At 36.8% G+C, this 12,232-nt stretch overlaps 1 protein-coding gene across 1 annotated transcript in view; it reads right to left on the bottom strand.

The window, feature by feature from the left end:
* Positions 1 to 5,975: 5,975 nt before the first annotated feature.
* The window catches only part of Malrd1 (MAM and LDL receptor class A domain containing 1), a 721,844-nt gene continuing 715,587 nt past the window's right edge, over positions 5,976 to 12,232 (bottom strand). Inside the window, exons 38-39 of the mRNA XM_029557135.1 lie at positions 10,650 to 10,725; positions 5,976 to 6,228 (exon numbers count right to left, since the gene is read on the bottom strand). Coding sequence (XP_029412995.1) covers positions 6,145 to 6,228; positions 10,650 to 10,725 — 160 coding nt within the window. The 3' untranslated portion in view covers positions 5,976 to 6,144. The remainder of the gene's footprint in view (positions 6,229 to 10,649; positions 10,726 to 12,232) is intronic.

Raw genomic sequence — 12,232 nt, 5'->3', positions numbered from 1 at the left:
TATCTATCTATCTATCTATCTATCATCTATCTATCTATCATCTATCATCTATCTATCTATCTATCTAATCTATCATCTATCTATATCTATGTATCATTTACCTATCTATCTACCATCCATCTATCTTTTATCTATCATCTATCAATCATCAATCATCTATCTATCTATCATTTATCTATCTTTTATCTATCATCTATCAATCATCTATCTATCAATCATTTATCTATCATCTGTCTATCTTTTATCTATCATCCATCCATCTATATCATCTATCCATCTATATCTATCATCTATCTATCCTCTATCCATCTATCTATCATCTATCTATCATTTATCTCTATCATCCATCTATCTAACATCTATCTATCATCTATCATCTGTCTACCAATCATCTATCATCTATCAATCTATCAATCATCTATCTATCATCTATCATCTCTCTATCACCCATCTATCATCTGTCTATCATCTATCTATCATCTATCTATCATCTAGCATTTATCTATCATTTGTTATGCATTTTATAATTTGCTTAGCATGTTTTTTCATTTCATCATGGATTTATTATTCTTTCCAGAGAACTAATACTCAGTTTGTTGATGCATTTCCTTCTCCTATGTTTTCCTAACTTGGAAGAAGCTCTAGTGATTACAACCTGGAGAATGATGGAGATGGGACTTTGGGGAAGGTGAGAGGTTCCACATGGGCGTGACCCATTCTAGACTTGTTTTTCACATTCTTCTTACCATCTCATTTTCTTCTCTTATTTCTTAGTGAATACTTTTTTTTAAACAAACATTTGTTGAAAAAATTAATAACAAAAGTAATTTCCCCACAATGGCTAAGTCTTTTCTTTGAGTTTGTGATTAGTAATATGTTAAATGTTCACTTAATATCTATTGTTTTAAAACCTGGATAGAAGTCCAACAAGGTAGCTTAATGCCTGTAATCCCAGAGCTGGAGAAATTGAAACAGGCCATGAATTCCAGGCCAGCCTAGGTTACAGTGTGAGACCCTGTCTCAATATTCAGAATGTAACAAGACTGCACAGAGATGTTGGATTTGCTAGTTCTGCTCTGTTCAGCTGGCATTTCTTTTATTGACTCAAGGTTTTGTTATGTTGATATAATTATCCCCATTTCCTGTGATGATTTCTTAGTAACAAACTTCTCCAAATATTAGGAAGCTCTCAGGAAGTTGTCTGTGAAATTGCAAGAACCTTGCCTAAATAATCCAGTATTTTAAAAATTGGAAAAATAAAAGCTCATTCTGATTGCTTCCACATTCTAGCAAAGAAAAAGTGCTTTTCAGAATACTTCAATGTCAGACTGTTTAACGACATGTATCAGTGTGAATATTTAAGTGGATACTCTAGTATTATACATGTTTATTTTATGCATACTTTAATTGATTCATAGTTATATAGTTCTTTAATCCAAGAAGTAACAGAAACCTCAAGTCTCGTATCACTGAAATTTCAGCAAGTGAGAGCTATAGAAATGGTTGAGGTTCTGTTTGTACAAAATTGTTCATGAAATCAGGTCTTTAATTTTACTTGTCTTAGACATCCACTCCTGCAGTGTCTTTCTAATTATATTAACAATGAGATGCAAAACATTTTGCAAGTTGGCACAGAAAAAAAGCAGAATAATGTTAAGAATCAGAGACACAGGACTGGTTTGCCAGTAAAGTGCTTGCTTAAACTTTCATTTATTTTTTAAGAAGCCTTCTGGGAAAGAGAAATCTCTCTATTCTCTTATATCTCAATATGAATTTTCTCTGGTTTTGATTTATAAGAATGAAGTTTTATACTACTTATTGCAAAAAGACATTACCTGAATACAGTAGTTTTGCTGTGTTTTTTATCTAAATGTAGGCTTTTATGTGGGAAGCATAAAGTGGTTGTTACTTAGAGAAGAGCTTAAATCTTTAGTTCTTGCTGTGATAAACATGAAAAATGATTGAAGGTCAAGAAGGTGAAAAGAGAAAAATAAATTATTACAGTGCTTTTGAGGTGTCATCTAAACATAAGAAAATGAAATGAACAAAGATGATGTGGCCCTGCTAGAGTGCCACGTGGTATTTATTTGGGAAAGAAGTGTCCTTAAAAGGCACTTTGTCACATGTACTTGCTGGTTTCCTCTGAGATAAATATGCTTTGTCTTATTTATAATCCATTATTATTCTATGGAAATTGGCTGCTTCTAGTTAAACTGTAAATATGGGGCATCCTTTAGTATGTTTTAGATTTACAAATATTATTACTGTACTATTTACTAGTATATGATTTCAACATTGCTCTAAGTCAGTGACATCTAAGAAAACTCACTGGGGTGATAGAAATGGTCTCTGTGGTCTCCATTACAGATGTCTCTCGCTACATATGACTTCTGAGCACCTGAAATATGGTTAGTGAAACTGAGGAACTGTATTTTAAATTTTAATTAATTTTAATTAACTCAATCTTCACATTAAATGGCTGGATGTAAACCGTGACACCATAGCATAGATCATAGAACAAGATTTATACTTTTTTATTATTTTATTTCTATGTGTATTGCCTGCATGAGTGTAAGTACACCCACTTTGTGCAATGCCCACAGAGACCAGAAGAGGGTGTCAGATCCCCTGAACATGGAGTTACAGATGGTTGTTAGCCACCATGTAGGTCCAGGGAATCACACCCGGGTCCTCTGAGAGAACAACCAATGCTCTTAATTGCTGAGCCATCTCTCCACCCCAAGATTTACATTTATGAATTAAAATATATATAACTAGAACAGCATTTGGTCCATATTCACATCATTTTAGCATTTGCAACTGCTATTTTATTATTTTATGCTTAACATGTATTTTTAGAAATAGGTTAATTACATGGAAGAGATTAATAAAAAGACATTATTTTTAACATTGGTGTCCTGAAAGCTCCAAGAATTTATTAGCATTAGCCCTTGAGATCCAGTCTCCAGACTAAAACAAAGAAACAAAAAACCAGCCAAACAAACAAAAAACCCGAAGCATGTAATCCATTCTAAGTCAGGGTTAAGTTTCAGATATTCAGTTGTTTGAAGCCAGGTTGTAAAATTATGTCCTCCATATCTGTTTTCATCCCTCCTTCCTTTACCCAATTTTATGATCATTCTGATGCTAGCTTGGACTTACATCAAATGCTCAGAGGAAAGATGCACAGAAAAATAAACTATTTATCAATCTCACATTGTTAGGAAAACTGGACATGGGAGCTTACTAGGGTTAGTTGTTGCAGAGATAGAAATATGATTCATGCTTCTGATTTCATGGAGTTCCCATCTATGTTTAGAATGTCTTAAAGATGTTAAAATATTTTAAGGTGCATGTAACTTAACCCATCTGAAAAAAAAATACTCTGAAAAGTACCTCCATTTCTAGTCTGTCTTGATTTTCTGTCATCAGTCAAATTAAAGTACTCTATGTGTCATGTACAAAACAGGCCAAGTTAGGTGAAATAATCATCCTTGATGTTGCTTTTGTAAAATCTGTATATTTAATGCATCTTTCATGTAAAGCCTTGAGTCCTTTGCCAAGGCCATAAATGCAACTCTACTCCCCCTAAATGGAAATGTCCAACAACACTGGGAACAGTCTTAGAAAACAACTCCTCTGATTGGTTCTGTGCTAATTTTTCTAGTATCAGAAATTTTACTGCTACAATGAAAGGGAAATTGAGAAATATATATATTAACATTTGGGTTAAACTATATAGTGGGGTTCAACAATCAACTGAAGGGCCTGAAAGATGGCTCAGCAGACAACACTTACTGCTTTTCCCCCTCAGGGTACATTTCCTCCTGTCTCACTGAAAGTTTCTCTTCAGTGATGCTGATCTCTTTAACCATTAGAGCTTCTCTGTTAGCACCAGCCAGATTATTTTCTTATCCACCAAATTCAACCCGAATTAAGTTCCTGCGCAGAAAAAAACAAAAAACAAAAAAAACCCCACAAAAACACCAGTTTCTTGGCCAACAAATCAGAGTTCCTAAGCTTGTTTTCTTCTGAAACCTCATGTGCCAGACCTCTACTGTCCATATTTCTTTTCTCTCAAGGTTCTTGTCTTCCAAAGTCTCACCAGAAATGGACAATTAAACTCTGTTTCCAGCATTCTAGGACTTCTTTTCTATCCTGAAGCATCAACCTCACATTCTAGATACAAAGTAATTCCAGTGTCTGAAAAACAATACCAGATTTAGAGATCCTCACTTTGATAACAATTTTTCTATCATTTTTTTCACCCTTTGGTGTAATAAAATACTCTGTTAAAAGCAGCTTAAGAAAGGATGGGTTTCCCACAGCCCCAGTCCCAGGTCAAAGTCCATCATCATGGGAAAGTCACAACAGCAGGATCTTGAGACAGCTGGTCATCGTCACGTCCACAGTCAAGAAGCAGAGAGCAATAAAAGCATGCTGACCCCTTTTCTTCTCTTTAGACATCCCAGAATTTTCAGCAAGGAATGGCTTTACCCACACTGGGAGAGGCTTCCCATCTCAATTAAATTGAGATAATTCCCCAAAGACATGTGCAGAGGCCCATCTCCTAGGTGATTCTAGATTCTAGCAAGTTGACAATCATACTTCCTAAATCCAATTTTGTTCAAGTGTCTACCTCCATCTATTTTAAGATGGCTACAAAGGTTTATTTTCAGACTTAGACGGTATAGTGAAAGGTTTCACTCAATCATGGAGTGACTGGTTTAACATGGGCGCCCTGTCTGTTCTGAGCAATAAAAAGTTATTGCTGGGAATTGAACACTGGAAAATGTTTGGTGGACATGCATGTTGGATACTAGTTTCTGGAAGTGCATTCTGGGAAGATTTTCTGAGTGTTAAAACATGACACACAGGATAAAAGTTGCCCTTCCTGTCTTTAACTTTATGTGGACACTTGATGAAGACATCATCTCCTCTGTTGTGGAATTAGCCCCAAAAGAAAGAAATGAAAACTATAGCAGACAGAATCATTGTTGAGATAATATAGGTACAATAGGCACTCATCTAATTTCCTAACTTGTGTGGTAATAGATGGTATATTATTTAAACCATTTCAATTTATATAGTCCCATGCTCCTTAATTCATATTTTAATATTTTTATGTCTACATAAAATTGCTATGATTATCGGAAAAGGATAAGTTTGAGATCAATTACCACATATATTTCAAAATGCAAGAATAACTTTGGTTATATTGATCAGGGTTAATATGATCTGACCATTCCTATTATCTTGCAAGGTAAGGTCACTTTTGTTTCTAAGCTGTATTGTAAAGAAATAGTGTTTCAACATTTTTTAAAATATATTTTTTGAATTTTTTTGTGTATTTCATACAGAATATCTCAAATAATCTTAATCATCTTTATACCCCCATCCCCACTGGCACCCTCCCAACACCCCACCCCACTGGAGCCCATATACTCTGTCATCCTTGTTAAGGCCCACTGGGTTGTCAGTGTCCCCAGCTGTTCCCCACTGCTTGTCCATCCACTGAGTCTAGTCAGCCTATCGATAGTCCCTTGTTTCTAGATCAGCTCTTCTTCATCTAGCAGCGGTCAGTTGCCAACATTCTTTCAGATAAGATTGGGATCTGTTGTTGATTTTCAATACTTTTTTATATTCAGGATGTGAAACAGTTTGATTGGCAATTTTAAGAAAAAGCTAACTAAGTGGTTGAAGAGACAGCTCAGCAGTTAAGAGCATTGGCTGCTCCTGTAGAGGACCTGGGTTTGGTTCCAGGCACCCACATGTTGGTAAACAATGGACTGGGGCTTCAATTCCAGGAATCAAACACCCTGTTCTTGTCTTTGCAGGCACTGTTTTCACATGGTACACTTATATACATGCAGGTGAAACACTCATGCAGTAAAAAAAACCACGAAAAAATAGCCAGTAAAAATAAAGCACAAAATTAACATTTTATTGACCTACTCAGATATGTGAAGATGATAAGCAATGACTGTGATTCCATAGAAACATTCAAATATTCAGTAAGAAAACATTTAGCATGTTATAATCACATGACATTTGAATCTTTTCTCTTTTTTTCACTTCATGTAGAATCAGTTTGAAGAACAGAATTTTCTATAAACACTTATTTGATCAAGTGTGATTTTGATGCTAGGGTTTGAGATGAGGAGACACTGTTTCCGGGTTTCCTGGTGTTGTGCCATAAAATGGATTTGAAAAGGAGTAGCTGGAACCCTAAAGAGGAAACATACATTTAGAAGGGTTTTGAGAATAAAATGGGAAACTGCCAAAAGGATCATCAATAAGGAAAGTGCTCCTAATGGATTTCCCAGGGAGCAATAAGGGAAGCATTCCTGAGCCTTGCTCCAGCATCTCCAGCTCACACTACCCGAACCTCAGACACAAGGCCTGGTCCAGTATGTTTCCTCAATACCATGGACATGGGTGCATCGCGCATCCTCACCTGTGGAAGGATGGAGGAACTCGCGGCCAGTATTTTTGACCTCCATCTCCCCTCTGCTGGTTTCACCCAGTCTGTTCTACTGAATATAGTTAGGTTAAGCAAAATGAAAATATAACAACCAACAACTATATGTCAGTATACTTACAGTTACAGAGTATATTAGAAAGTCTAAAATATGGGACATGAACTAGTTTCTTCAATAAATATCTCACAAGAAGAAAATCAAGAGAATATAGAGCCTAGAGATTAAAGGATACTTAAATATATATCAATTTGTATTCATAGTCTTTATATAGATTCTGATCTTAAAATTCAATAACAGCAAAAGCAAAATCCCACTTTCCTGGAGGAACACAACAAGAAGCACCCTGATGCTTCGGTCAGCTTCTCAGAGTTTTCTAGGAAGTGCTCAGAGAGGTGGAAGAGCATGTCTGCTAAAGAAAAAGGAAAGTTTGAAGACATGGCAGAAACTGACAAAGCACGTTAATGAGAGAGAAATAAAAACCTCTGTCCCTCCTAAAGGGGAAACAGAAAAGAAGTTCAAAGAGCCCAATGCACCCAAGGGGCCTCCTTCGGCTCTCTTTTTGTTCTGGTCTGAGTATCACCCCAATATCAAAGGAAAGCATCCGGGCTTATCTACTGCTGATGTTGTGAAGAAACTGGGAGAGATGTGGAGCAGCACTGCTGCAGAGGACAAGCAGCCGGACGAGAAGGCCCCAGGCTGAGGGAGAAACACGAAAAGATACTGGGGGCTACAGAGCTAAAGGAAAACCTGATGCTGTAAAAAGGGGGTTGTCAAGGCTGAAAAGAGCAAGAGAAAGAAGGAGAGGAGGAAGAGGAGGAAGATGAAGACGACGAAGATGATGATGATGATGAATGTTTGTTCTAGCGCAGTTTTTTTTCTTGTCTATAAAGCTTTTAACTTCCCTGTACACAACTCATTTCTTTTAAAGAAAAAAATTAAAATGTAAGGCTGTGTAAGATTTGTTTTTAGAGTGTACAGACTTCTTTTGTATAGTTAACACACTACCAATATGTCTTTGGATAGCCCTGTGCTGGTGGTATTTTCAATAGCTACTAACCTTGCCTGGTACAGTATGGGGGCTGTAAATTTGGCATGGAAATTTAAAGCAGGTTCTTGGTGCACAGCACACATTAGTTATATATGGGGACGGTAGTTATTTTGATCTTCAGTTGTCTCTGATACAGTTTATACAAAGACAGTTATTGTTCTGTTAATTAAATACCACTCTGTAATTGCAAAAAATCGGAGCTGTTTTGTTGACATTCTGAATGTTTCTAAGTAAATACACTTTTTAATTAAAAAAAAACCCTAAATACTTCTGAGACAATTGGAATAGGTTGAACAATTAATATTTTGATGGTATTAAGAAAATATTGCTAAATCATCAAGTATGATATCACAGTTATGTTCTATAAATTTCTTATTTCTTAATACAAACTGAACTTGATACCACTGAAGTTCTATAATTGAAATTAATCATATCTGTTTTTGCTTAAGGCATCATCAGTGGGTTGAAGGAGCTATCAAGAGAGAAGTAATAAAAGATGGCTACCGGTTGAGCAGTTTTTGGTCATTGATGGCTACATGGGAGTTCTTTAAAACTATCCTACATATCTACAGGAATGACATTTCTGCAAGAACTCTTTGAATAATATTTGAGATGAATGTAATTTTCTGTTATGCCAAGGAACTTAGACTTAAGACATTTCTTTCCGAAATAATAAAAACAAGGAGATGTGACAGAATTTCTATTTCTATTTTTTTTTTCTTTTTTTTTTTTTTTTTTTTTTTTTTTTTTCTTTTTTTTGGTCTTTTTGAGACAGGGTCTCCCTGCAACCCCAGCTGGCCTTGAACTCACTATGGAGACCAGGCTGGCTTCGCTCTGCCTGCCTTCCGAGTGGTGGCACTAAAGGTGTGTGCCACCATGCCTGGCATTTCTCTAGTCATTCTTAATAAACAGAAAGAGAAATGTAAAAAACAGAAGGTGAAAAAGGAATAATTTTTCTTTTATCAGGAAATAAAACAAAATCCCGAGTTTCCCCTAAGTTAATCAATTGCAACAAAATTTTCTTGCCTTTTGTGAAAATATAAGTGGGTTTATGCCATGCCTTCCTCATTCGATTTATGCATGTCTATAGGCATTCACTGCCCATCGGGGAGGGATGCATTTTCCTTTTACTCTGCTTGGTTCTATCATTGAATCATTCATATTAATTCCCTTGATTCTTAGGCAAGTTTATTTTAGTTTTTGCATTGATTTAATTTTGCGTGTGTGTGTGTGTGTGTGTGTGTGTGTGTGTGTGTGTACCTGCATGCTCACACCACAGCACACATGCAGTATGGAGGTCAGAGGACAACTTGCAGGAATAGGTGCAGGTCTCTCAACATGTGAGGCTAGGGGTTGACCTCAGGTCATCTTGCACTATTGAAAGGGCCTTTACCATCTTAGCCATCTCACCAGCCCTCAGGGAAATCTCCCACTTCTTCCCATTTCTACCTGAATCATACTTAAAAATGTACATCACATATTTTCTGATGAAAGTAAAGTAGTAGTCAATGGTTGTTAGTCTTCAACCATATTACCCAAAGCTCTCAAGATATTAGAAAATATCTGATCTGAATCTGCTGTTCATTTTCAATGTCTAGAACAAGAAAAAAAAGAAACTAGTGATGGCTTATTTCACTCAAGGTCATAAGGAAAACTAAAAACTTTCTATAGATTTATTTGTATAAATGAATGAAACATAAAGTCAGCTATAAGGAAATTTTCATAGTAGAAAAGTAATGTGTAATTAGCAAACTTATTTTATATCCAATTAAGGCTCATATATTCCTATTTAAGAAAGGGATGCAATGTTGGGATAAAGAATCAGATACTTAGGGGCTAGAGAGATGGCTCAGCGGTTAAGAGAACTGACTGTTCTTGCAGAGGACCCAGTTCGAGTCCCAGCACCCACATGGCAGCTACGGACCATCCTTAACTGGAGGAATTCCAGGGGAATCCGATGCCCTCTTCTGACCTCTGTGGCATTGGATGATATGGGTGCACTCACATACATACAGTCAATACACTCATACAAATAAAATAAAAATAATAAATAATAAATATATATAAAAGGAATCAGATACTCAGGATGAAGAAGGCCTAGAGAACTATCATATAACAGCCTGGGTACAATCCACAGTGCCATATTATATATCTGAAATAACTCTTCACACTTGAATGGTAAGCTTCTGAGTTGATGGGTATGTCAACTAGCTGACTGGTACCCATCACTTCACAATGTCCAAGGACACCAAAAATCACATCGGCTACCTTAAAAATGCACGTCTTTCACCTGTCAATTATACCTTAACAGTACTGAAAACATAAACCATTTCACAGAAGGAGGAAAAGAAAGATTTTCCTTGACATTTTCTCCTTGTTATTTCTATGAAAAGGCTTAACCTCAAAGCAGCCAAGAAACACACAAGGCTTTTTAATTTCTGCTTTTCTTTTCTAAATTATCAAGTAATGCCCCTCACCACCCACACCAAGAAGAAAAGAAAACAGAAGAAAATATAATGTCAACCTCCCATTAGTCTTTTGAGAACAAACTATGGAGAACATATAATAAGTAGTTCCTGTGGATAGCTGATTAATACACTCTATGTGTTAAATTGACATTTTCCAGATTTACCAGCTTTTCTTGGAGGATGAATGGTGACCACAGAGCCATTTAACAGTGAACTTACTTCATAATAGATTGAAACTGTCTTGAAATGGAAAATCTTACTCATTTATAGAGGTTGAAACTCTTAACCCACAATTGAAAACTCTGCTAGAACATTTCTCTTAGCCATGACATAGAAACAATTCCAAACACAATTGACTGGTTGGGGGTTGGGGTGTGTGTGTGTGTGTGTGTGTGTGTTCATGTGTGTGTGCATGTGTGTGTGCGTGTGTGTTTGTGTGTGTGTGCATGTGTGTGTGCATGTTCGTGTGTGTGCGTGTGTTTGCATGTGTGCATGTGTGTGTGCGTGCATGTTCGTGTGTGTGCGTGTGTGTTCATGTGTGTGCATGTGTGTGTGTTTGTATGCGTGTGTGCGTGCGTGTGTGTGTGTGTGTGCGTGTGTGTGTTTGTGTGTGTCTCTGCCTCTGAAACAACAGTTCAGCTTTTCAGTTACCTCTGTTTTCTCTCTGTTGCTCCAATTACCATAAACTGGATTGACAAAGGCACAGTTGGCTCTCCTCTCGGATTTCCTTAAAGAAAATAGAGTCACCAAATGTTAATGATTGAGCATAGTCTTATTTTTCTTATTTGTTTTTTAGAATAGACTCTTGCTATGTAGCCCAGGCTGGCTTCAAGCTTTTCTTCTGCTTCAGTCTAAAGTGACAGTACTTTAGGGTGCTATCTGGCAAGACCTAAGTATTAGAAGCACTACGGTGCATAGTCAGGTCATTGTTTAGCAGGAACCTTGGAGAGACACACTGTCTTGCCAGCATATTTATTTTCATAAATGTATTACCATAAGATAGTTTTTCCCTGCAGGACACCAAGGCAACTACATTCTTCAAAACAAATATAACTTGAACTCTTGGGTATTTAGATCCAAATAAACTCAGGCAAATAAAAGTAGCATAAGTTAGTTCCAGTGTTGATTTCATAAATATTATTGCTCACATCATTCTAACAATGTAACATTGGAAAAGACAATGTAATGTAAAACTTTAATATTAAAAGGCCATTTTAGGCTCTCTGGACTACAGGCATGTCAAGCCACATCCTGAAGGCCATGCTGTAGGACACTGTCTGTTGCATAGATCTGTAGCCCATGAGTTATGAGTACCTAGAATTTTCATCAACAATTTTAAGTTGAGGTGCTCTAAAGTGTGTTTGTGTTTTTTAAATTTTTTATTTATTATTTTTACTTTATGTGTATGAGTGTATTGCCTGAATGCATGTAGGTGCTCCCATGCAGTGCAATGCCCACGGAGGTCAGAACAGGGCATCTGATTCCCTGGAACTGGAGTTGCAAATGGTTGTTAGCCACCTTGTGGGTGCTGGGAACTATTCCTAGGTCCTCTGTAAATGTAGCCAGTGTTTTTAACTGCTGAGCCGTCTCTCCAGCTCTTGAAGTGTTTTTTTTTTAACGTCTACAAAAAGTTTATTGGGAATTTTATACATGCATATAAGGTGTTATTTTTGCATGTGCCTGTGTGGTGTGTGTGCATATGTACATGGATATTCACATGTGTGTGTCTTGGTGCCCATCCATTTGTGTGTATCTATGTGGAGGCTTGAAGCTGACAACAGGAGTTTTCCTAGATCACTTTACACAATGATGCAAGGTTTGTGAGCTGAACTCAGAGACAACCATTTTCATTAGTCTAGCTAGCTTGCTCCTATCTCTGCCTTCCAAGACTATAACTACATGCTGGCACTACACCTATCCAAGCTTTACATAGGTTTTGGAGATCAGAACTCCAGTCCTCAAGTTCATGTGGCAAGTTCTTTATGCACTGAGCCCCCTCCCAAAGTCCCTGAAGCGTTTTTCACATAAGTACATCTTTTCATGTCCTTGGTTATCTTTGTTTCACTATCATGCCATCTGTGTTCCTAAATGATCATTTTCTTTTTGTGTGTTCTGTACTCGGAAGACAAGAAGCCCCGGAATACTGCTACTGCTGATAAGAGTATAGTGCCCACCATGGAAGAAAAATAATACAGCAGTAACTCAGTACTCAGTTACAGATAGAAGGACAGTGT

This window comes from Nannospalax galili, unplaced genomic scaffold (genome assembly GCF_000622305.1).
Source record: "Nannospalax galili isolate Female #2095 unplaced genomic scaffold, S.galili_v1.0 scaffold487, whole genome shotgun sequence".
Taxonomy (NCBI): Eukaryota; Metazoa; Chordata; class Mammalia; order Rodentia; family Spalacidae; genus Nannospalax; species Nannospalax galili.
Note: the sequence above shows the minus strand (reverse complement) of the source record. Positions and strands in the feature narration are given on the sequence as shown.